The 27,599-nt window shown below is 35.1% G+C and overlaps 1 protein-coding gene across 10 annotated transcripts in view; it reads right to left on the bottom strand.

Moving 5' to 3' along the window:
• Positions 1-27,599, bottom strand: part of WDR20 (WD repeat domain 20) — an 81,768-nt gene that overhangs the window by 42,819 nt on the left and 11,350 nt on the right. For 6 of the 10 annotated variants that reach the window (XM_058162730.1, XM_058162732.1, XM_058162733.1 and 3 more), the window contains exons 2-4: positions 27,327-27,383; positions 15,722-15,904; positions 11,468-12,748 (exon numbers count right to left, since the gene is read on the bottom strand). In XM_058162730.1, the coding sequence (XP_058018713.1) occupies positions 11,468-12,748; positions 15,722-15,904; positions 27,327-27,383 (1,521 nt within the window). Of the gene's footprint in view, positions 1-5; positions 2,478-11,467; positions 12,749-15,721; positions 15,905-27,326; positions 27,384-27,599 lie in introns of those variants that run through there. The other 4 variants (XM_058162740.1, XM_058162738.1, XM_058162739.1 and 1 more) reach the window with 4 other exon arrangements.

Here is a 27,599-nt window from a genome sequence, read left to right as displayed (position 1 = left end):
TGGAGAGAAACATTGTGTTCACAGTTAAATCCAAATTTTGGGTTTTAAGCAGCTGGTTCACACATTGTGCTGAGCCATAATATGGCTTATGCAGTTTTGGCTTAGCATGATGTATGAATCCAGCCATTATAATATATAATTTATGTTTAAAGCTTATCAAAGTGTGAAGCAAGCTATGTTCTTAAAGCATAAAAAATGTCTTGCCTAAGATCTTAAACCTGCCAATGCACAGTAGTTAAAATGGCACTTTTATTGTGCTTTTACTAGCAGTCTGTATTATGCAATCAAAACTAGCCTGGCACTATTTAGTTATTTCAAACTAATTTTGAAAGTATTTACTATAAGCCCAAACAGACTTTGAAGTATGTCAACAGGGCTTATATGCAGCCCAATGAATAGTAATGCATTGCAGACAAAACTGAAACTGTTTCAAAGAGTGTGCGGGTCAGCGTTAAAGATATAGAACTGTGGAAGTCCAGCAAATAGCAGGATTATCTGCACAAACATTCATATACATAAAATCTACAACCTTGAAACATTATTTATAAAAAACAGGTCTGTGAATTGTAGTCTTTAGCACTCAGCATTTTTTTCCATAGCCAGAAAGTGAGGAGACTACGTTGCAACCACAAGTATTCAAATAAGCTCTTTGCTTCCCCAGTTGTTCTGCTTCAGAACCGCCTCAAATAAAAGATTGGCATGGGGATAAAGAGGGAAATACCTCTGCAACATCTCAGTCCAAGGGAGGGGGGGTGTTTGATAGGGGGCAGGAGGATGTGATGAAAACAGCACTGAATGGTTGCAATGCACACTGCTTCTTTTTCTATGTGCATCCTGAGGCTCTAGGCCTATAACAGGGGTCTGCAAACTTGGCTCTTTTAAGACTTTTGGACTTCAACTCCCAAAGTTCCTCAACCAGCAAAGTCTTAAAAGAGCCAAGTTTGCAGACCCCTGGCCTATAAGAAAGGGGCAGGATTTGCTTCACAATGGCTGAAATGCTGATACTACTTTGACAAGAATCTGGGAATTTCTGCCTCTTGATCTGATCTCCAGAGAGGAATCCTCAGCCGCATAATTTCACTATCAAGCAGACAGCATTTTCTTCAAGAAAAAAAAAACTGAAGTGGATTCTTCAGATTTCAGTGTGTTCAAAATTAGTTTAATAGAACTAACCAAGCAGCAATTTAATTATGCAGACTCTCATATTTATCCTCCAACAAGGCATCCATTTTTCATTGAAACAGGAGAACTATGTACTTTGGCACATTATTCTACAGTGGCAACCTATTGTTGTTACAATAATTTTAAATAAACATTTTAGTGTTACTAATCACATTAACAGATATTATAGTTTCCCAATGCATGAAAATGGTGACTACCACTGTTAATTAACATATATTTTAAAAACCAGGTTTAAGAACTTCATAGTGTTCTAAACCATACTGAGGAAAAACCATTTAGAATAAAGTGCAGGAAAATAACACCGACTAATAAAAAGCCCAGTTCAATAGCTCCTAAATCTGACCTGAGTGTTTTCAGAAATAACATCTTCTACAAGAATTTAAATCATGTCCATTACCAAAAATATTACATTCAAAAAGTTACATCAAAAGTGATTTAAACAGAAAGTAAACAAAACTGCATATTCAAGATAGTTTAATATGTATTTTCTGAATTAGAAATATCACTTTCTTAAATGATTAAAATTACTAGTGTAATGATTTCCCCAATCACTGAATTACATTATTTACATATATAATACAGATTGACTGTAGTTGAAACATTATTAAAATAAAATGTTTGATACAAAGGATTTGTTTCTTTATAACATAACTTTAGAGGGTGACCAAACACCCATTTTAAAAGTAATTATCCACTAGCGTTACGCTATTTAAGTGCAAACAATCTTTTTTAGAAAAACCTATGATTGTAGCATCCATCTTCCTGAATTACATTTGTGGAGCCAGAACGTAATGACTTTAATTTCCCATGAGAGCTTTTTAGGTTAACCATCTCTGATTTTAAAAAAGCAGTGCAAAGAAAAAAACTCAACAGTAATATTCTAATTTATAACACCATTAAAATTACTTGGATTTAAGAAACATTTTATTTTACACGTGTAGATGTGTGTGAATGTAGGTATGTGATTAAATTACATTGAGAAATATAAAGCAATTGTGATTTTTAATTGTAGCACCAAAAGAAGCATTTTTAAGCAAAATTCTTCCTTAGGTGAGCAGCCTCAAAGTATTAGATGTAAAAATATAACTCATTACAGAATTATTTTGTAAAACACTATGTGATTCACATAACACTCTGCCTTTTAAGAATTTGTGATGCTCTCTGGCTGAACAGCAGCTCCTGGTTCCATTGTCATTACTTCTTGTTCTGTGTTCAAAGGTTTGCTAGGAGGAGTGTGATGGCTATACTACAGTTCCACTTGGAGAATTGGCCTGGTTTTGGGATGGCAAAACACCCTGCAAACAAAGCAGTTTACATTAATCCAGCAAGAGAATGCAACATTTACTTTGCTAAACACCTATGTTTGCAGATTTTTCTTGCAGAATATTTGCATACGCAATTTATAATTTTAGATCATATTGTTCAAAAATGTTAGTGAATAACTCTACTTGGATATAACAAAACAAGTTCCAAGATTTAGGACATGAAAAGAAGATCAAGGCAATAACAAGTTGTAGTCTGGTATGACAAGCAAGAAGTCTTACAGCATCATGAAAACTGCTGCGTTTTCCCAAACTGGCTTCAGAAACATCCTCATACATCACACAGGAAACTCTTAAAATAGAGATTTCATGCTATTCAAATGTTGAGTTTATCAGAATCATAGAACACTTGGGTTTCTTTATGCAGAAAATGTGATAAAGCTCACAGAATAGTTTCTGTTATGGACTTATCTTATAATATTAAGAAAAGGAAATAAACTACAAATGTGTCTGCATTATGAGCCCTTTGCTGGGAAAAATTAGGTATTTGCTGATGTAATTTGCCTTTCAGATTATTTATATTCCTTGCAGTTTATAGTTTGTTCCCATAAAATACAATTATTCATAAGCAATTTTTACCAGACTGAGATTTTTATTAATGAATGGGTTTCCAATCTGATGCCTGAAATAGCAATTTGAAGATTCTCAGCCAATTTATGTACTCTTTGGACAGAAACAGATGCTTCAATCTATTTAATTTTTTTGTTAGATGAGGAAGGTAAACATTTCTGGCTTTGTCTGTTCACCTGACAGATGTTCTGCTTTTCTTCAGCAGATATGTAATTTATTCAGACATTACATGGAAAATCTCAAGGATATGAGCCATTTTAGTGAAGAATGCCCTTCCATGAATGAAACATAACGAGCAACTCTGCCCCAAATTTGATGTGAACTGTAGTTGCAGTCCACTAATTTTTAAGCAACTAGTATGTCATATTTTTCTCTAACATTTGATTTTGTCTCTAGTTTATGGCTTAGTAAACCATAGTTTTTGTGATCAGAAACTCTTGAAGTTGACAACAGAGGTTTAAAAATATGAGCAAGAGATAAATGTCTGATATGCACACAAACCTCTGATATTTCACAATTCTGCAAACAGTATAATAGCAATAAAAGTTTTAAATGTTTGGGAATGGTGGGTAGGAATCCTTCATAATCTAAAATACAGACTTTCCAGATATTTTTCTTAGTGTGTATCACACAGCTAGTCACACTCAAGTTTAAAGTCCACTTCTAATATAGAATTAATTACATCTTTGGAATCTACAGGAGCTCTTTCTTACTTTCTCCCAATGATGATAAAATGCTAAGAAACAAGCAAGTTTTTGAACCCAGAAAGTTCTACAATGAATACTTGCCCTAAACAAAGTAAGCCAACAGAATCTGTTTCAACACTTTCATACACTAAAGATCTAGCATCTATTTTTTTAGCTAAGATGCTATTTCTGGTAGAAGCCAGCCAAATAAATAAACAAACTGATTTAGAGCACCCTATATGTTTTAAGGCCGGAAGTAAATATTTATTCTGCTAGGCATCCTTTGTAATATACAATATTACTTTGCCTGATACCTTAGAAATTTAGCACGGAACTTTAGTCTCAATACAATACTAATATTTAAACTCGGGAAAAGGTGTCAATAAGAATGAATCCAGTTTTTTAAAAAAGTATAGCATGAACAAGATTTCAATAGAAGAAATGAAAAATAAGCAAATGTGAAATCAGATGCAATCTGTTAATCTGCTAAATACTTTAATGACAGCAACTTCTCCAAGCTCCCTCCCCAAAGTAAAATCAGTGCTAGCAGACAATTCAGTCTTGTGAGAAATAGACATTACTGTGCAATTAAGAAATTTATCTCCAAATTTCCTGATCTCAGATATAATAACAAAGTAATTGTATTATTTTCCTGTTTCCTTTTCCCTAGTTTTAAATTTTCTAAAATTTATATTTCTGCAAACGCTGTGCAAATACCTATAGTCTTTTTTGGTTGTTTGCCTATATTTGTTTAAAATTTTATGTTTTGTCAGAGTATAAGACTATTTATTGTAAAACATATTTAAAACAAATTTAAAAGATAATTAAAAAGTTCCAAACAAGTCAGAAGAAATCTTGATTCCATTCAGCTGAAAACACAGATCCATGAAAAAATCAGAAAAATACTTGAACATCAGTTTTAGATTTGCTGTTTCAAACATGTTATTCACCATTCAGCTATCAACAGATGCTAATACACCTTCTCCTTATTTAGTGACTGCAATTTGTTCTTTAAATTAGAAGCCAAATGGTTAAGTAAACCACTTGATTGACAATGAAGATGCTGCAACAATTGTAGGGTGCTGCCATTTCATTTAAATAAAGTTCTTTTGTGCAGTAATGCCAGCATTACTCGCATTCTGGCATTGTCAGGCACAGAAATTTGGTTGTAACTGGTCAGAAAACAACTTTTTAAAAGAAATTACTACCAACACTACGATTTGTGAAAGCTTGCTAAATGAAGTAATGCTAAATGAGGAGTGACTGTAACCGCAAAGAAAACTGAAACAGGAATAGCATTCTGGATACTCATAATTTATAACAGCAATCTTGATAAGAAGTTCCAACTATCTCTATTTAGAATTACAACTCAACATCAAAGATTCAACCTCCTTATAAATATTTCTATTTTAGAAATATGAATTAGTCTTCAAAGTTGTATATAGAATTGAACAAAGCACTGGAGCTGGCAATTATAAGGATGAAATTAAAAACTGAATTGGTTAACTATAGTCTTACTGGATTTCGTCTTCTGATTCTGGTAAAATATCTACCATGGAAGATTAAACAAATCCCACTCACTAGAGGTTGTAAAAGTATCCCCACCTCTAGCTTACTGAAAAAGGACGAACAATACAGAAATGTGAATCATCACATGTTCCTTGATAACTACTTCAGCTAAAGTTAGCTTTTTTTTTTTTAAGCTGAGCATTTCCTGGTGCACATAGGTGGGCTGTAAGTGAGCATACAGTGGGGCTGGCATGCTTAAAATACAGATCAGAAATGGATTTAATATTTATTGTGCATCATAAATACACTAAAATGATTTTGAGATCCTTAACAGAGGGAACATTATTAAATACTTTTCATTAGTACAACTTTCTTTTCTTAAATGACTTCATTTTTATGCACGGCAGAAGGAAAGTAAGATGCTTTTTTATCTGTGAAAGGGAAGGGCACATTCTCTTGAGAATGAAACTAATTTTAAGAGATAATATTTTCTGAATCTATTTTTTCATATATACTTTATCAAAGCACTTTTCATAATTTATCTTCATAAAAAATGTTACAATTCAATAGTATTCTTTAATCAAGCATATTTTTAAAAAACCAAGTATAAGTTGATTGATTAACAAATAAAAGCATGCATGCAGTATCATGAATAAGTCAAGTAATTTTCTTGGTCAAATAAATACTCCAGTTGAAGAAGCAAGATTTAGACAAAAGATTATGCAAATAAAATGGGTCGCTCTCTACACACACAAATAAGAATATAGATGAAGTCTGACAACATATAAGAACAAAAGAACAAGATTAATTTGCTCTAAAATTAGGGGATTCATTTTGTTTAACATTAGGGGACTCATTTTATTTAACGTTAAACAAAACATCAGGTTCTGTATAAAATTCCACTCCTAAAAGTAATTAACTGCATGTGCTTAATTCATAAATCAGGTAACTGTTGGGTAACTTTTAAAAGAAGGTCTAATCCCATATGACTAGACCTGTGTGTTATAATATCACGGCAATCACACTTATATGGTAAGTACAATTTATCTCTACACACAAGGTATCACCACATAGCATTTAATTTAGGACAATGCAGCATACTCCCAGGAGGCAGTCACAGTATTTACAAAGTGTGCATTTTCCCCATTGCTTGTCACCTCTGAAAACTCTATGGCTTTCTTTAATTTTCAAACAGACCAATCTATTTTAATATTAATCTAAATAATCTTCATAAACCATCTCTATGGCCTTATATATGAAAGATATCATTAGAATCTAAGTACAAGATAATTTTTACTATTGTGACAAGCTAAAACAATGTCCCATCTAGTGTTAGTGTACTATGTCAGTAGGAAGAAACTGTTTTATTAACCTGTGACTTTTAAATAGTGCTTTGTAGTATTAATACTGTAACACAATAGTGAAGAGAATTACGTACTTCCCAAAAATAAATTATTAGTAAAGTGAATATGTTAAACGAAAAACTTGGGGGGGGGGTGCTTTGGAACTTCATTTTGAAAGTACCACCTTGAAAACATACCTTATTTTCCAAAACGATTAAAGCAATCCAACTAAAGCTAAAATTGGTCAGCAACTTCTAGCAATGTCAGCAATCTATATGAAAATTGATATATACTTAGGATTCTGCCAAATTAAGTTTTGGACTGCCTGTTTATGCACCTAATTCTGATAAGCAACTCATATATTTAACTAACACAGTTGATAAATAAAAGAGCTCCTATAGAATCCAGAAGATATCATTTTTTTCATTTCAATAGCTCTTTAGAAGATTTAGATAACTTTCTTCACCCCATGGTTCTGTCATTCAAACTGGAAATACCAATGTATCAGGTGCACCTTCAATTAATAATAACTGAACAGGATAGACTTCTGATATATTAATATGATAAAAGAACTCAAACCAACATTTGAGATGGGTATGAAATACTCAAGAGATTGTATCATTCATTTAGGCTCATTTATAAAAACCGCAGTTACAGAAGCAGCCGTTACAGTGGCCAGTTTTCAGAAAGCCGCCTGTTGCATTTAGTGAAGTATCAGCTGTGGCAAAACAACATTGCAACTTCAGGCATGAGAAGCACTACTGACAGTTAACTATATTTTACAATTCAGTCTCATTTTTTATTTAATGTCAGTATACAGAGGACAACCCCGGTAAGTTGTAACGTCAAGTATTTTAGTAGGGTTCTTCAGCTGAAACAGTGACATAAAATGCTAAAAAATAAGCAGTATGAAACAAACATGATTTTTAAAAATTATAAATATATGAACAATACTTATTAAAGCTTCATTATTATTGCAACAGTCAATTTAGTTTAACAATTTATGTTAGAAAGGCTCTTATGAAATTTATTTAAATTGCCAAGAAATCAGATGGACGTTTATAAAGAAAATACATATGAATTTACTGTTGATTTTCACTATATCATTACAATTTTGTACAGTATAACCTAACGTGTCAGTCTTAACAAATTCATGTATACAGATTTCATAAATGCAGGGAAAAATCTTGCTTTTAAACTTTATACAAGTTATGTGACAATAAATTAGCTGGTTTTCTTTCTTTCAACATAATGCAGGCCAGCAGTTATTCTTTAGTAGCTTTAAAGTGATGGAAGGGAAACATACATGGTCTGTTCAAGTACATTACTTAGTTCCAAAAAATGAAGCATTTCTGAAATGTTTTAGCATGACTCTTTTCTTTCTAATTTGGATAACCACATGGAGGCAATTACTCTTTTTTGGCTTCACAGAAGGAACTGGCTAATTTTTGACTGGGTATCGTTAACTCATATTAATTCATCCCAACAATTATGTATAAAAACTTTTCAAGGAATCCCCAGATCCTGTTTAAATCATTAAATCCAGCATTACTCCAATCATAGCTAGCACTTTCCACAGCATTTTATATTTCCATTCAATAAAACAATTTTGCCAATGAAAATTTCGTTTCAAATGCAATTGATCACACTCCAATATAGCATCACAAAATATCTGTACAATATTTTAGCACAGAACTAAGTTAAATAATGATGCTGAACTACAGTTGCTGCTTATTGGAAAATGTTCTACAATTTAGATCTAATTATTTTTCTTGTACAACATGGTTCAAATAAATGTTGTAAATTTAATGTGGATTTTATTATACAAATTGGTAACACATTTACTCTGCCAGGGTATATGCTGCCAGTTCATTCAATTCAACCTTTATGGTTAGTCAAATCATACTAAGAATATGCAAAGATAAATAGCTGCAAGTTTCCTGAAAATTACAAGTAGTTAATAATCATGTTGGATAAAATCTGTCAATGAAGTCAATACCTGATAGAAATCTAGGTGTGACTAGCATCACAAAAGAAATCCAAGTACTTTCTTGCTGTCTCTACCAGACTAGCAAGCAAGGAATTGGTCAAAAGATTCATGAGCAATTTAACTTTCTTAGTGATGCAACAAATTTTTTTACAAATCATTACAGAGAAACTTTAATGCCAGTAGAATAGGCAGCTTTCCCATAAATCAGCACAGTTCTAAAATGTTGCTTTTATGTGCAACATGACTTTACTGTGTCTTTTTATTGAACACAATATGTTACATTTTAACATGTGTTTAAACTGTATTTTGAAAAAGAAAGAGCATGAGGAACTCAAAACATGCTAATGCAGAGTAAGAAAATCTAAGGCTGTAGTGTAAATCTTCTTACTCCAATCTGACAGTGTTTCTTTCTACTGAATACTGATACTGAAACCATAATTAGATACTTCAGCCAAGGCAGAGAGCAATCAGACCAAAGCAGTTTATTCTAATGAATAAATATTTTAACCTGTTCTTCTGCTATCCTTGCTGCACCAGTCTGGCAAAGGGAGAGGGGGGGAGACAGAAAAGGCTGGCTCAGTAGCAATGAAGATTCAAACTGCAAAATTGGTTGAGTCTTTTTCCTCAACCTGGAGGTTTGTGACCCTTTTATCCAACTGAAATCTTCTGACAAAGGCAGAAAACAATTTTAGCAGCAGGAAATGGATGAATGGAAACTATATGCTAGGATCATTGTGAACAAATAACAGTGCAGGAATACAGCAGCTTTAAAGACTTTAAAATGAAGCTAAAGGGAGTAAACCTAGAGTAAGATAAACATAGGCAGTGTTTAACCCGGGGGAAGAAATATGTTACCATTGTTTTGAAGATTAATTAAATAGGCATAGAGTTTAATTAAGTGCTCTCCTATAAAACAAAAAGCAAGGTTTCTGTTACAATGACCACCCTGGCCAGAACCCTGTAAACATATCACCTAATTTGCTAGTTTAGGCCAGCTAAGTAAGCTCACCAACTGCAAAATAAAGAATAACAACAGCAATAAGAAACCCATCCTAAGTAAACGCATCCTAAATAAAATGGCATTTACAACAGTGTGCAATATTAGTTTTCAGAGACCTCATGAATACTATCAGCATGAAACTTACCTTAAAGATTTCTGCATTTGCCAAATATAGAAATCCTAGCTTTTGATACTGCATACTCTATCTCTGAAATATTTGAAATGTCCTCCAAATTAAACTGTTGCTATATGCAAGTTGTACTAATTAGTTCACGTCAGCTCCTTTAAGAATCTCAATCTAATAAAAATGGAAGCAACCTAAGAGCCAGTGTTAAATTACTTTGGAATCTCTGGTACATTAAACAAAGGGGCAATAATTTCCAATTTCATCAACACACATCTGCAAAATCACTATCAGCTTTCTTTGGCCCCTGCATAGACTAAGATGGAAATTATCTTAACGGAAATGAACGAAGTGTGAGATTTTATCCTCAGAATTTGTTTCTCTCACCCACATGAAAATGTCACATTTTTAGATTGTCTATCCAAGATAAGGCATACAGGAAAGACCACATATCAGAGCATGTTTGCTGAGAATTTAACGAATAAAATTTATTACACGTTACAGAGCAATAATGAAAGTAAGTCCCAATAGGCTTTGATTTCTATTGGAAGAACTCTACTTGCAATAATTTTCTGAAGTCTGTTCACTCTAGGAATTGACAACTGTCAAGTACTTCATGGCTTATTCTCTGGAAGATGTTTTAAAAGCGCCCCATGCTACATCTCTAAAAAAGTCAACCATCAGCCATTTCAGATATCATTTTCTCTAGCTTGCCCAATAACAAATGAGATTGTGCTAGTTCTGATTCTAGCTCCAGCTCTATTGTGTTGGACTATATAACAAAAGATTTCCCCAAAGCCTTATACGTGGCTACATAAGGAATCCTAGTTTGTGGAGGCTGAGCCCAGGATGGCCAAGTGAGTGCACAGATCACCTCAATATTTTTAAAAATATTTTAGCTACAGCCTTCAAATTGCCAATAAACATTGAAGTCAACCTTTATCAGCGTAAAGTGCTAAAAAATTTAAATAGCTAATTTTGTTAAATATGAAATAAAAGATTACAACTGCCAGATTTAAGCCTATGGATTTAATGAACAATGCTTGAGTTAAAAATACTGTTAACATGAAAATAATCTGAAGTGACAAGGAAAATTATGGGATGGGGATACATTCTGCTAAGGGACTTTTGTGATCTTACACACAAAAATACTTGAAGAAGTTGATATTAAAAGTCAAGAATATTACAATGCATATTTAATATCAAGTTTATTCAACTTTTAAATGGGGACACTATAAATTATCCTGATCACTGTAGAATTAAAAACTCATCACTATGAATAGCTTTCCAAAAAGGTGAGAATATATTCTGTTTATTGACTTCTATCAGTTAATTATTTGAAATTCAGCTATCCAAAATGTGACACTAGATCAAATTACAGTCTAGGTAAGCTATATTCCTGAATGCCCTTGCAACTTTACCCTCAGTAATTTAGATATGTTTCAATTATGTTCATATAAAAATAGTTTTGAAAATATAAGAAACCTATCACTGACACTTTGGATACACAACACATCTCTGGCTGGAAGGCAACTGTATTTCAAAATGACTTCACCTAGGCCAGACATTTCAAATTGTTCAGAAATACGGCATGCAGTATCCAAAAGTATGGCTCTGAGGAAATAATTTTTACATTAAGCGTAAAGATTGTTTATATTCAACATTCACTTATGTTTTGAGAAAAAAAAACTACCTATTCAAGTTCTATTTCTTTGATGCAGCATTAAGGATTAAAACTTACCACTTTACCAGGCCTTGCCCATGTGCAAATAAATCCCTCCTGACAAGCAGTGACTATACAGTCTTCAAGAAAAATTAACACAGTCAGTCTTTCATGTGCTATCTTTTTACAGATAAGAGGCTCTAACAAAGGAACATCTTCCATTCTGGGGCACAGAGGCGTTCCCAAAGTTTTTGCTGGGTCTGTTTTGGTTTTAGTAACTAGATTCAGTTTGTCACTGCTCTTACTAGATATATGTCCCATACTATGATTTCGCTTATGATCTTTTTCATGGTGTTTTTCCTTCCGGTCATGTAATGACAAGGTTGCAAACTTACTAACACCAGAGGCAATGGCACCATCCATGACACTGCTTTTGCTGCCAGAATTGGAAACTGCAGAATGTGGAAGGCTATTGGAACGTGGAAGAGGAGGTGGTACAGAGTTTCCAGGTGTTGTGATGCTATTTCCATTACTTCCTGGGTTAGCTCCACCACTTCCTGTGGGGGGACTTGTGGCAGTCATGACATTTGTATGTGTCCTTGCTCTTGAGAGGGGCTGGTGTGGGAAGAGGATGTCTTCTGTTAGGTCCCATAAACACAGCTGTGTGTCCTGACCTACAGAGCCAAACCTATACGTTACACTTACTGGGCGACTCTCTGTAGAGTTCCTTTTTGATAATCTTGACTGCGTGCTATTTGCTCGATCTCGTCCAAAATGGAGGAGGTCTTGGAAGTCCTCGTCGCTGCCGCTGAATTCCATTGGATCATTTTCTTCTACACTGGTTGTATATGGATCAAAGGCCACAACACTGACCCATGATTTGTGCCCATGGCCTCTAGCTATCACTCGACAGTCCACAAAAGACCAGACAGTCACCAAATCATCCTCTCCACCTGTTACAATATATTTTCCATCTGGGCTCCAACATGCACACAGCAGTCCTCCAAAGTAGCTTTTCATTGTACCATGCAATTCAACTGAATCAAAGTTAAATACACGAAGAAAGCCATCCTGACTTACACATGCCAAGAATTTTCCATCTGGAGAAAAACCAAATTCATTTAGGGCACCTTCACCTACTGTCCATTTAAGTAAAGGATTTCGTGTAGATTTACTTTTGCACGTATGGACTGCAAAATTTTCTCCTTGTTTAAGTAGCTGATAGTGTGGAGCTGTGGTACCACAGTTGTGTTCCACATTATATAAGTACATATTGCCACTGGAATGAGCTACTAGGAAGAGACTTTCTGAACCAGGCACCCATTTTACACAAGTTACTCTGGACTTGTCTATTAGTCTCTGAAAAACAAAAGAAAAATATAGTTAACACAGTTCTGCATTGTTCATGTTATAATTCTTTTTCAAAAATACATATTTCTTCTTGAAGACAACTAATACATTATGACTTTGAATGGTACTGAAGTTAAGTTAAAAGAATATCTTTCTTAAAAATATGAATATAATAACCAGCCAGATTTGTCATTAACATTCTAGTATAAAATCATGCTCAGAAAATTACACATATTCCAAAGAAAAAAATACTAATCTACTAAATTCTGATTTAGATCTAGGATTTTTCTTTTATCTGAAATGAAGTTGTAGACACTCAAAGCCTCTCTCCCCTCTTCTCCCCCTCCCTCTGTTCCTTGATTTTGAATCTATGTATTAGATTTTCCAATATTTTTAAACTATTACAGTATTCAATTCATTGTTCATTTCAAATCGTATAAGTGTTAACAATTTTTAAAGGCAGTTAAAAATAACAAAAGTGGTTCTTTCTCCAAAAAAGTATCATATTGGTTTTAACTGGATTATAAATTTCATAGGTATTCTGGAGCTCTTAACAAAGAGGTGTCATAGTGGACAACCCATCAGAATTCTTGTATCTACTTATACAAGCTAAATAAGTTTATTCCCGTCCTGTGAAGCAACAAAGCCTTCTTCCATGGGAAAAAAAAATCCCAAAATTCACTGAAGCAATGCTCTGAGGTTGTGCAAAATTACAATATTACCAACACTTGAGCTTTAAGTTCTCTTTATCGTAACATGACTGAAGAATAAAGGTGAAGAATTAATTAAAAATAAAATTAAAAATAAAGAATTGGAAAAAATATCCTTGTGCCATTTTCTCAGCAGTTAAGATAGAAAATTTTAATTATAATACAAAATCTGTAACTCTGAAGCTCCCCATTACACTTAACAATGTAAATTAATATAATTAAAGCTCCAAAATAATCCACCTACCATTTTAATTTTAACCAACTTCCCTTTTGAAAAGGTTTTGAAATTAAAAATTCTGAAATGATTTCATACAACTTAAACTGGCCCCAATAAAAGTACTGCCTCCATGCATTTAGAATTATTCAAGTTATGATATACTTGGATTAATTTATATAGCTGTTGTAATATTTAGAGAAGCATGAAATAGAATAATTCCATCTCAGCATTTTTTTTCTTCCATTATTTTTTATTTAGAATAGACAGCATGAGTGTGTTGTGTATACAACTGGAGCTAAATTGGCTATATTCAGGGGTGAAATGCTCCCGGTTCGGACCAGATTGCCCGATCCGGTAGCGATGGCAGTAGGTGGTTCGGAGAACCGGTAGCAAAAATCCCACACCAGCTGAGCCGCGCGATCATCAGAGATTGTTTTTTTTTAACTTTTAAAAGCATTTTTTCTTCAGCCGAAAAAATGCTTTTAAAAGTAAAAAAAAGCCTCTGATGATTGTGCGGCTCAGCTGGGATCATCAGAATCCTTTAAAAGCATTTTTTCTACAACCGCTTTGGCCGAAGAGGTTATTTAAAAAAAGCTTTTAAAAGACTCCTCTGGAGATCCCAGCTGTGTTGCCTGATCATCACAGGCTTTTAAAAGCATGTTTTTTACAACCTCTTCGGCTGCTTTTAAAAGTAAAAAAAAAAAACAAAGTTGGCCACGCCCACACAGTCACATTACCCCCTCCCCAAGCCACGCCCACAGAACCCGTAGTAACAAATTTTACATTTCACCCCTGGCTATATTTATAGATGAGTAAATAGGTGGCAAAAATGCTAGTTTTTCTTCGTCAGGAGCTACAATTTTTGGTGCTGATTGTGAGTTAAAGGAAAAGCTGTACCGAAACTTTTGGGAAGGACAGTCTTGAATTATATAGCCCAGCAGATAAACTGACATATAAACTGTAAGAGTCTCTGCTATAAATTGTTTTGAATAAAAGATAAAATCAGTAAATAGATAATGGTGATAGAAGGGAGAAGAGGGTGTTTAAGCAAAATTATATGGGTTTTTGTGCTACGAAAGCTAGCATAACTTGTAATTTCTCAGAAAACATACATTAATTTTCATCCTTTCAATTTCTATGGTGCTTTTTTATATATGAAAAGATTGATTGTTTTAGTTGTTCACAATTTTGAGAAAAAGTAGCATCTTGGATTCTAATCTCACTGAAAGATTATTTCCTACCTGAAGTCTCTAAAAAGTTCCCTAAGGAACCAACTCAAAAAGAAACCAAAATCTTTCCTCTATCCTTTCCTTTCACAAAACTACGTGAGATGAATTTCCCTTCTCTTCTCCTCTCACTGCAAGCTTCCTTCCCCCACACCCCCAGTTTATACCCTATCTGTTTTGATGAATTTGTAATAATTGAGAAATAGTTTGGATGAGAAGAATTGTCTGTCAAAAAATTACCTTTCACTGATAGGATGCCATAGCTGAACAACAATCTAATAGTTAAACCTACCCTATTTTTATCTGAACAAAATGTACATGCAAAACATTGTTCATGCCAAGGCTTCTTTTTCATAGGATTAAAAAAGAGTAAAAAAAGTTCCTAAAAACACTGATTCATGCAAGCTTTCTACACATATTTATTTTATTATTATTATATAGTCTGCATTAGATATCTAACCATTACAAACTATCTTAGCAATTCAATGAAGCATATGGAATGCGAATTAAAACTGGGGAACAATACAGCTTTAAGATAGAGGAATAATTGTCACTGGTATAAAACTGACTACAATTGAAGTGCAGTATACCCGTATCTACTTTAGCATAGTACTCTTGCATTTTTTATTGTAAGGATAGGAAGTTGGAGAAATGGCTGGAAGAAAAAAACAATATATCCATTTTGCAATAGTACTATAAATATACATTGTCGTATTCAATATTCACCAGGGCATATTGTTTCCAAGTAAAAATAATTATGCCACACATGAAGAAAATGTTATAAAGAATGCAAGCACATTTGCATGCTCCAAGATTAACATTCACTTACTTCTTCGTTAAATAACTTGCTAGTTTCTTTTTTAATAGGATCTATTAGCTGCACCTGTCCTGCAGAGAAGCCCACTAGAAGAGAAACACTTTCTGCTGTGGCTGTTAAGTGATTGAAGTCATGACATGTAGGTTGCGTTCCTTTGTATATTCTTTTATCTATTGGTTTACTCAAATCAGCAGCCTGCAACAAAGATTGAAATTGGGATTAGCAATGGTTAATACTTCAGTCTACAATTCTAACTCTTGGCTCTTTGCTAAGAGAAAAAGCAAATCAACTATTTATAGTCACCAAGGCAGATTTAAAAAGCAGAACTTTTTAAGAACCAGCCTTGTCCTTATTCAACCATGTATTAAAATTTGCCAAATTTTTGTATAATTAGAGATTACTGTTTTCTTAAATCTCATTGGGGAGTTGATGTATTTCTGCCCCAAACTGTTAATAGTCATGTTCTGTAATTAAAGTTCATACTATCTGCATTTTGCAGATAAAACACACATTCATAAAAAATATGGACACAGATTATGCATATAAAGTACAAGAGGTACTCTTTATAATATTTTTCACTACAAATACAAACAATGAACTTTTTATCACACCTTTATAAGCATTTGTTACTGAATCTAGATGACAAATGCAATTCCTGGCAGATGGTCATATTTGATTAACCAATTAAAGCAAACATTTCAAGAACTAATTAAATCTCTGTATTGAGGGGGGCATCAGTAAACTTCCCAGAAGAGATTCTCAATCATTACGGTGCAGAAAAAATGTTTTGGATATAGGACGTGCAACCCTCAGTATCCACTATAAATCTACTAAATTTCACAGTCTTGTATCAATTTTATTTTTAAAACATAATGATACAACTTAACACCATATTGGCAGTTTAATATAGATAAACATATATGTGACTCTACCCTTATTTAAGGACAGAGGAAGGATGAAGAAGGAAGTTTCAGGTGAACTGCTAAAGGCTATTTGGATAGCTACAAGGCCTAGGAAAGCATTCACTGAAAATTGAACATAAGAAGCATTGGGGCAAATCCAGGTATGCTCTCAAAAGTTAGTCTGAGTTAGAATGAGTCTCCTCATTAAGCAAAAGGAATGTGCACATAAAAGTCACAATCTGTTCAGACAAAGGTTCTAGATCACGGGTTCCAAACTTGTCTTGTGATGTATTTCAACTTTTTTCCCTTTGGCTAAAACGGAGTGGGTGTGGCCTGGCAAATCCAGTGGTGGTGCCTCTAATCTTAATTTGCCTCCAAACTGATTTAGTGGATAAGCAGGGATTAATACCAGAATTAATACTTGATCAACAATCAAGCAGTAAACAATACCCCAATCAAAAAACTACCAATTCAGACAAAAAAATAAAACAGTACACAACAGCCTAATCAAGGAACAACAAAAAACCCACTCCTATCAACATTGACAGGGCAAACCACTGTATATAAACAGAGAGCAAATGCCATTCCTTTCTAGCACTGAAGATGTTATCTAGTTGGGTAATGAAACATCTGAAAGAAAACAACCAAACTAACCAAGGACTCCACAATTCAACACTGACAGAGAACGAGGTCACTGGAGTCACTGAAGCAGTAGGCATGAGTTTAAATAGACTCCAGAGGATGGTAGAGGACAGGAAGGCCTGGAGGAACGTTGTCCATGGGGTCACGATGGGTCGGACACGACTTCGCAACTAACAACAACAAATATGATTTAATTAAATTGCTTGTATTATTTTCTTCCTTCATGCCAAATTTCATTCACCTTTTAGGGCCGCCTCGTCACTATTGATTGCTATTTCTTTCTGTTTATCTCCCAATGAGCAAATCAGCCAGTATTCTGCAACAAGCAATCCATGCATGGTCCATGCCTTCTGGAGAGCCACAATGATCTCAGAATGTACAATCTGTCTTGACTGGCCATCTTTGCCATCCCATACAAAGGATGGCCCTAAACAAGTGATATTTTTAAACAATTTTTTCTCTTTATTTTTTTCTGAAACATCCCTTTTTTTCAACTGGTATTTCTTTGGTTACTTCCTTCTGTCCTCACGAACTTGATGACTCTTCTTAACCAGTATGAGTGTACATGTGCACTGGGAGGCATGGATTGGGTAGCATAGAATCGTATCAAATTGGGGTGAGAGAAATAACATGGTGCAGTTACCAACATTCGAAGCTGCTGTCCAATGGTCTCATTAAAACATATTAGGGAAAATTTTGGGATTTTTTTTCTCTGCAGGTCTAACCTATTTGGATCATTTTTAAACTCCTTTTGCAAGCTCCCTCTCCACTACAAATCTGATCTCATTCTTTTGAACTTTCAGATAATTATCAACCCAGTGAGGTGACAAAGTCCCCATTTCCTTTACATAATTTAATTTCTCATATTCCATTGGTTGAAAGAGAATGAAAATGAGAACATGAACATATTTCTACAGTTATGAAAATCTGCAGAATTTATTTCTGGTTCTGTATCACAGCAGTGGGCTGTAAAGATCTCATTTGGGAATCTTTTAACGATGTTCTTATAGCTGTGAATGAGATAGTCAAGCAACACAAATGATCTGGTAAAAATTTAGGTCTTGGTTGCCTGAATGAAGCTGTTTGGAATAATGCATCTGCTTTGAAGATGTTAAAAGAAGCATGTCTGAACATGCAAGTTGGATGTTGATAAATATTCTTATAACATTAATCACGTTCTTTTTCTTAAGGAGGTCTCTAGTCTTTGGTCATAACTTTCAATCATAGTTCTCAAGTTATCACTAGAATTCTTTTGTATTAACTTAAGTTAAGTATCTGTTATTAGATTATGGCAATTAATTGAGTTAGCCGTCAGATATTCCATTTACTTTTACAATTCTCTCCGTGGATGTAATTAGCCACGAACAGTAGGTACACTAACTGCATTAACCTCATGAATTATGTGAATCAATCCTCAAAATACAAAATCTTGATGCTTTCCATTTGTACCATCTTCCATATTATCGGCATCTACCATTTCAAAAGGATTTTATAGCAGCTTTCCTAACACATTATATATATATATAAGTAACGAATGGTATATAACACATAGCTCTATGCACATATACCAAAAGAAACCAAAAGAAAACTCTTGTTGAAATAGGTATAAAAATCTTCACAATAAACACCAGCAAAAAAAAAAAAAGTAACTGATAAAAATGTTTGGCTTTATTTATGCAATAAACTCTTTTTGTTTTGGATGAAAACAAAGACTTCGCCAATATTCTTTAATCGGGTTTGACCAGGATAGAATCTAGCCCAGTGGTCCACAACCTTTTGGTCACCAGGAACCAGTTCTGTGGAAAGAAGTTTTTCTATGGACCGGAAGGGGGTATGGTTTCGTGTGCTGCCTGAATCCTGCAGATCGCCCTTGTTTACATGGGCCGGTTTCTGATATGCTGTGGACTGGTGCTGGTCCAAGGACCGGGGGCTGGGGACCCCTGGACTAGCCAACACAAGTGATATTGCAAGGAGTTATTGAATGAAGAATATCAGGAAGATTCAAATAATGTACAAATGTGTACAAATAATCTAGACTGGAAAGTGTATGGTGTTTTCCCAAAAATAAGACCCTGTCTTATATTTTTTTGAACCTTGAAATAAGCGCTTGGCCTTATTGCCATGTGCTCAAAAGCCTGATTGGGCTTATTATCAGGGGATGTCTTATTTTGGGGAAAACAGGGTAACCCTTGGTACCAGTTGGTTAGAGTATTAATCCATGACAGGACAGTCTTCCTTACTAAAAACAGCTAAAATGAAAGGTAAAAGGTAAAGGTTCCCCTCGCACATATGTGCTAGTCGTTCCCGACTCTAGGGGGTGGTGCTCATCTCAGTTTCAAAGCTGAAGAGCCAGTGCTGTCCGAAGATGTCTCCGTGGTCATGTGGCCGGCATGACTCAACGCCAAATGCGCACGGAACGCTGTTACCTTCCCACCAAAGGTGGTCCCTATTTTTCTACTTGCATTTTTTAGGTGCTTTCGAACTGCTAGGTTGGCAGAAGCTGGGACAAGTAACAGGAGTTCACCCCGTTATGCGGCACTAGGGATTAGAACCGTTGAACTGCCAACCTTTCGATCGACAAGCTCAGCGTCTTACCCACTAAGCCACCACATCCCTTTAAAATGAACACACTGCTAAATATTTACAAACAGTAGAAATCAGCCACAATAATGAAATGTCTATGCAAGTTTTCTCAAATAATATTATAAACATATCCATGTTAAGAAGAAATTTAGAAAGTAAAACAGTTACCAAACTCACAGCATATGGTTGCAATATTCATTTAATATATCACCCAACAAAAGACTTTAGTGTTCAAAACAATGAAGGCCAATGTAATATATACTGCTACATATTTTCACAATAAACACTATGCAACAGCTACACTGAAGAAAGCAGGGGGAACCAAATTAATTTTCACACAAGATAACTGGAACATATTAATGGACAGTTTGAAGCACTCTGTTAAGGGCTGCTTACTGTGAGTAATTTGTGAACAAAATAATAAAGAAATAAGGACCAAAGTTCTTTTATGGGGCTAAAGAAAACATCACATACATTAAAGTCTAGTTTTATTACGTTGAATAAATGCAGAGAAATAACGAAGTTATTGAAAGGAACTTACTATAGTAAATAGAAACAGACAAGCTAAAATAATGGGGTAAATACGTACTGGACTAAGTTCATTTTCTAGCCACTATTTTCAATAGTACCAGGATAAGTCTTTTTAACTGGGGAAAAGCTGAACAAGCTTTGACATAAGCATTGAGCAATCATCCTCTTACAATCGTCAACTAATACATTTCAGGGGAAAAGGAATCCATTCAAAATATATGTGCCTGCTAATGACTATTTAAAGAAATTCACTTTGATAGAAATACCTAGTTTAAATAGTCGGATCCAGAAATAATTGTTGCACTAATTCAACTTTTAGCAGCAGTAGTTTTTTTCTGCCAGGGTGAGAAAATCCTGGGAATCCTATTTATTTTTCAGCATCTACATAAAGCAAAAGACGAAAGCTGAATTTGCCATCCTCCCAATATATAAAACTTCTTCTGATTTGATTTAAATTGCTGATTTTTCATTGAAATGAATGTGTTTGGACATTTTGGTTCAAAAATTGTCATTTGAGAAAACTAGCCAGATTAATAATAAAAGTGGATAATGGCTCAGAGTTCAACTATGGAGTCTCAATGATCTCTGAGTTTGGTGGTTTGCTTGCAGATGTTCCATTACTCAACTAGGTAATGGGTGCAAGTATGGTTTTCTTCTTCAAAAGAGGCAATAAAAAAGGAAGAAATAAAAAGATCAAAACACATCCTCTCCAGTAACCAGCACCCAGATAAGCAGGGATTAACTCCAGGCAAACAAGCAAGCAGAAAACAATACCCTCATCAAGGAGCTATCAAAATATCAGCTTGTTTTATATTAAAGCCTTTATTTTCATTTGATATTAAAATTAAACTGAAAAAAAATCTGATGCATCATCTCAAAAGGAAATCTTGGTCTCTAAGAGCTAAACAACATGTATTTAGTTTACATCAAACTAAGTTGTATTTTTACTAGAAAATCTGATCATAGGTTATTGCTGAATAGTGAATAATTCATGGTTTAATTACCATGTTTCTCTGAAAATAAGACCCTGTCTTATATTTTTTTTGAACCCTGTGCTTGGTCTTATTGTCATGCACTCAAAAGCCCGATTGGGCTTATTATCAGGGGATGTCTTATTTTGGTGGAAACAGGGTAAATATATTTGAATCAAATCCATACTGGTAAAAACTGCCACAGAAACTCTTTTTTCACATAAGAAGAATCCAGTTCTTTGTGAATTGAATCTTCTTTGCATTTGTAAAGTTTGATAGTTCTACTACAATTTTTCTGTTAACCCAGGTAATTGTCAAAGGATAAACAGTGCAATCATGTGGGCAGAAATGTATTTAATCTGCTTGCTCAGAAGAGAAACATCTGTAATTTTGGAACTGGAAAGAATTCTTTTTCCTGGACATTACTGGATTTGCTCTTACAATAGAAATTTTTCTTCATCCAAAACTGGAAGTTTTTAAGAGATTGGACAACTATTTGTCTGAAATGGTATAGGGATTCCTGCCAGAGCAGGGGTTGGACTAGAAGTCCTCCAAGATCCCTTCCAATTCTGTTATTCTGCTAATAAGCAAAAATAGAGCAGCAAAAGACAGCTGACAGTAGCAAACTATACATTTCTTTATTTAAATGGTTTAAATTAATATATTGAAATCTATTTCAGACAGATTAATATGTTTTCATAAAGTGGTCCCTATGGATTTTACTCTGCTTTCGTTGACAACTATAGGCGTGGAGGTGCTCTTCTGTTTCAAGGCCACTGTCTGAAGACATTTCTGTGGTCATGTGGCCAGCATGATATCATGGAGCCCTATTAGCTTCCCATTGAATTTATCTACTTGTATTTGCATGCTTTCAGACTGCTAAATTGGCAGAAGCTAGGGCAAGGATCGGAGCTCATCTCCGATGCATGACACTTGGATCTTAAATCTATGCTGCCAACCTTCCAGCCAACAAGCCCAGTATCTTAACCGCTGAGCCACCGCGCTGCCCCTAATATATTTTCATAACCTTTGTAAAGTTTAAATCATTATAATTCAGACATCTTTACAATAAAACCATCCCCTTTTTAAAAAAATTATCTACATATTTATTTAAGCCATAGTTGCAAATATGATGAATGTTTCTTCACACAACTTTATATTACCAAAATGTGTATAACTTTAGACAAATGGAGTTCAAGACTGCAGACACAATCTTAAAAACATTCAATCAATCTGCATACCACCGTCTCTTATACATTACATCAACTTTTATCTTCTCTCTTATATTGTTCAGATAGCAACTAAACACAATGCAGCATGTAATTGTGCTACATGAATGCATAAAGGTCTTCGTTCTTTTGTCTGGTACAAAAATCTGTTAAACTATTACAACTGATTTGTTTTTCTCTTGTCAGACTAGCTGGATTTGAGAAAAAAGTAAACACTATGCATAGTTATGAATTTTATGAAACTTACAAGACTTTTAATCTTATAAAAACATCAAAAGCAGCCTCAAGATGAAGGTATTTAAGGTAGAGTAACTGTTGTGTCTTGCCCGCCCTCAGAGCAGCCGGGGCCTTCTTACCTGCTCCCCAACACTGAGGAATGTATGCCTTCCGGCCCAAGTCCTGGCTCCATGCCCCCACAAACTGCAGAAGAAGGAGCATCTCCCTGCCCCAGCCCTGACTCCATGCCAGGCAAACGGAGCAGCTAGACCCCTCCCCCTCATCCACAGCAGGTGAGCCTGAGGAGGGTTTACTCCCAAGAACAGCTGATTGGAGTGACCCTCGCATCAGAAGATTGGAGAGGCGGAGGCAACAGAGGGAAGGGAGGGGCAGGCCTTAATGAGTGCTGAGTCATGGAGCCACACCCCATGGCCTATATAAAGGAGCTACTTTCTGGCAGTCTCTGAGTCAGGCAAAAGTCAAACTTATCTTGCTGAAGTCACTTACTGGTCTCCTGCCTGCTCTGAGGACTTTGCTAGGACTTTGGGCAGAGCTGCAGAGGCAAGCCTGATTCGGATTTCCCGGACCCAGCCGTCAGCGGAGGAGTGGGACACGACAGTAACAGCAGGAACTTCCACAAGTTTTAAAGACAGAGGGCTATATTGAAGGAAAGTTAGCTGCCAGAAGAATTAGACATTTCTATTATTCCAAGCGTCCCATCCCAATATTTATTTTTATTTTTAAAGCTGTATTTCAGCCCTTAAACTGCTAAGGTTTGTTTTTCAAGTGGAAATATCTAAATATATGGGAAAGGAGTACTTATATTGTACTATGCATAAAATTTTAATGAAATTCCAGAGAGCTAACATTTTTTATAATTATGTGAATTCAATATAACAGAAATAAAGAACCTATAACCATCCAAATGTTACAACTACAGCTTCAAACAGATGGCCAATATGTAAAATGCTTGGTAATATGATTCAACCAATGTGGAAGACCATACTTTTTTCACTCCTGCCAATAATGGCAATTAAATATAGGAGAATCGTGAATACAGCTTGAGCTCCTACAGGATATAATTGCAATAAAATTCAGTCTACAAGATCTGTTTGCAAGGGTTTATTCTGTCAAAGAATGCGCTCATTACAAAAATTAACTCGGATCGAAGTTTACTTAAACAGGAATGTTCTCTGAAATGCAAGTTGTTCAGATGTTATTTTGTATTGTTATGGAAATATTTTTGTTCTTGTTTTTATCAGAAATTGGATTCAATTATTTTATTTATTTTTATTTATTTATAAAATTTCTATAATGCCCATCACACACGCCACACTTGATGGATGTCATTTTAAATTCATATTTGTCAATAAAAATAAGTGAGAATTGGGAAACATTTGAATAATTTTCTTCTGTAGACTACAAAAACACATCTACAAAGGAAGGAAAATTGTTTGGTGTACTATATGTAAGAAATTCTTAAACGTCTTAATTATAAAGTATATATAAACAAAATGTCATTTTAATAAATTGTTTAAATTCTAAAATGGAATACAGATGGTTTATACATGTATGATGATTTGAAAGTTCTGTACTGTTACTTGAATCAACATAAATCTGCTTCATAGTTTAAAACAAAGATAAAACTGCCTTCAGATCTATTTCAAAATTCTTTCATTCTTTCTGACAATGTTGAACATACTACCATACTTTTCGGACTAAAAGACATGCTTTTTTGTCTCCCAAAAGGGGGTGAAAATGTCTGTGCGTCTTATAGACCTAATATTATTGAAGCCCCACCCACCCACCGGCCCTTTTTGTTTGCCGTTTTTGGCCCGTTTTTGAGGGGTTTTTAAGCCCGTTATCAAGGCTTTTTTTGGCCCATTTTCAAGGGCTTTTTTGGCCAATTTTTGGGGAAAATGGCCTGAAAAAAGCCTTGAAAATGGGCTAAAAAAAGCCTCAAAAACGGGCCAAAAAGCCTTGAAAACAGGCCGAAAAAAGCCTCAAAAATGCCCCCAAAAAGCCTAGAAAAGGGCCAAAAAAAAGGCTGGAAAAGGCCCCCCAAAAAGGCCCGAAAGTGCAGAGGCCAAAAAATATTTTTTTTATTGATTTCCTTTTCTAAATTTAGCTGCATCTTATAGTCTGAAAAAACACACACAATATTCCCTATTTTTCTCACATCATGCCTTGAGGCAGGACTACAATTTTGGCTACAACTCAAAGTCTAGTTGTTTCTAGCCCGGTGCCTAAACCATTCTTACAATAAATCCACCATTACCAAAATCTCAGTGTATTGTTGTATTGCTCAATTGTGTTCATTTTGGCGTTTGGACTTTTAGGGGAGGTAAGTAGTTAAGGTTACACTAAAGGGAGAAGTGAGGGCAAAAATTTTCAGAACCCTTGGACCTCATCTCCCAAATTCTGTCCTCAGTAAGTCTTGTTACTGGAAACAGATTTACTGTATTTTTCGGACTATAAGATACACTGGTGTATAAGACGCACCAAGATTTCGAAGAGGTAAGTAAGAAAAAAAAAAGACTTTTGCCCTCCCCAGCCCCCAGGACCACTCTGCAGGCCCCCCAAACCCTCTGTGCAGCCCATTTTTTGCAAAAATGGGCCCGTTTTTTCCAAAAATGGAACAAGCAAGGCGGGGCTTCAGGAGGCCAAAAATGGCTGTATTAGGCTATAAGACACGTCAACATTTCCACCCTCTTTTTTGGGGGGGGGGGAGTTTGTCTTATACTCCAAAAAATACGGTATGTCCTCCTTCAATTTTAGCCTAGTTAGCCACTAGTAAATATACAGTGGAAAGTGTCTTTTATAATATCTGCTGGCCTATTGGCAGTAGACCTTTCAGATGATTACACCAATCCTGGACATCTTTGTTAACAAGAAACATGCAACAAATAGATATTAATTTGACAAGGTTATCAGGTTTAGATTATTCCTCAGCAAATGCTCAAATTGAACAAAACATACTTTTAGACATCACCCACCAAGATTTGCAAAAGCAACAACTGAAGTACCTTGTACCTTAGTATAGTTTGGGGAAAAAATGCAAAAGTATTTTACCTTACACTAAAAATATTTCCACATTAAAATATAGTTGGACTCTTGCCAAGGTTAAACCAATGTCTTCCCATCCCATAAATCAAGGGGAAGATATAAGGGAATTAATCCTCCAAAAGACTTGGTCCCTTTAATAAACATGATATATAGTTAATGGAACATATATTATGAGGTCCTTGGTGCTCTCTGAGCTTGGTTGTTCTAGTCCTGTTTTAGGCATGAAAGTACCTGGGTGACTTTGGGCCAGTTAACCTCTCTCAGCCCGACCCATCTCACAGGGTTATTGTGGAGGAAAAAAGGAAGAAGGTTACTAAGCATGCTTGCTGCCTTGAGATGTTTATAAAAATAATAAATGCAAGATATAATTTTAAATAAATAAATACACACCACTAGGTAACATGCAGCTTACCACATTCTGCATTAGATGTGTTATGGATAATCTTCAAGGACAAGGACATGTACAGCATTTTCAGTAATCCAGACATGATGTAACAAGCGCATAACTAATTACTGCTGGTTTTCTGTTCCATAAAAATACCTGTATAGTATTTCTCAACAACTTGCTGCTTAGCGACCAAAGTTATGACGGACTCTCCCAAAGCTACTTACAACCCATTTTCAAAGTTATGACAGCCACAAACCCCACAGTCATGGATCACATTTGGGGCACTTAGCAACTGCCTCAGCTTTATGGCTATTTGCAGGGCCCTACATTCACATGAACATGATTTGTGACTTTTTTGCTGGTTTCCCACATTTACTTCGATTTCCAGCAAAAAACACCCATTGGGGAAAATTAATTTAGCAGCCACTATAAAAAATGTAAAAAAAAACAACAGGTCTAGTCTGTGATGCCTCTGTTTATGACTGCAATGACTTACAACTGTAATTTTGGGCTCAATAGCAGCCATAAGTCAAAGACTACTTATCATTGGTGCATTTGCTATATGCAAGGGTTCTCCTGGACTCTCATTTCTGCTGGACAGCAGGGAGAAACTCTGGCCTTAATTCCACACCAACTCTGTTGTAGCACAATCTTAGCAAGAGCCAGCTTTGACTTCTGAACCAATAGTCACTCTGTCTTGGTAGAGTTAGGTCCTAGCAAGTTCCTTCTCATCTAGACCCTTATAGCATTCAGATCAAGTCATGACTTCTACTCTATCTCTTGACTGGCCTGGAGATGTATAATTAAGTATTATTTGCACATTTATAACACCATATCCCAAGCCATTGAATAACAGCTTCAATTAGATGAAAAGATGGTTGACTCCCCCAGGTCAGTACATACTGAAGTGCCATAGGGCTTGATCTCTCTGCCCCAACACATACACTGACTGAACAGGCCACCTACTGTAGGAAAGAGAAGAATTATTATGAGTACCCCCAACTTCCAATTCTTGTAAAAATTCCATTAAAATTCCATTATTAACCACTGAAAGGTTGAACAAGACAAGTAGAGTTGCATTCTCCTTACCCAAGGCCTTCCATGGGTCCCTGGTGAGACTGACCATTTTTCATCGCTTGGCAGGACCTGTAAAGGTTAAGATAATCACTTCTTCCAGAATCTTAGTTGCCATACCTCTACCTCCTGAACAAGGAGGGAAAGCTTAAAGACTAAGGTAATATTAATTAATACTAGACAACCCATTGCTCATTATTTCATTAATATTTCCTTATTTATTTTCAGAAATATTTCTTTCCCTAAGTACCTAAACACAGACAGAATGACCAAGGTAGGCAAAAAAAA

The sequence above is a fragment of the Ahaetulla prasina genome, chromosome 1 (genome assembly GCF_028640845.1).
Source record: "Ahaetulla prasina isolate Xishuangbanna chromosome 1, ASM2864084v1, whole genome shotgun sequence".
NCBI lineage: Eukaryota > Metazoa > Chordata > Lepidosauria > Squamata > Colubridae > Ahaetulla > Ahaetulla prasina.
Note: the sequence above shows the minus strand (reverse complement) of the source record. Positions and strands in the feature narration are given on the sequence as shown.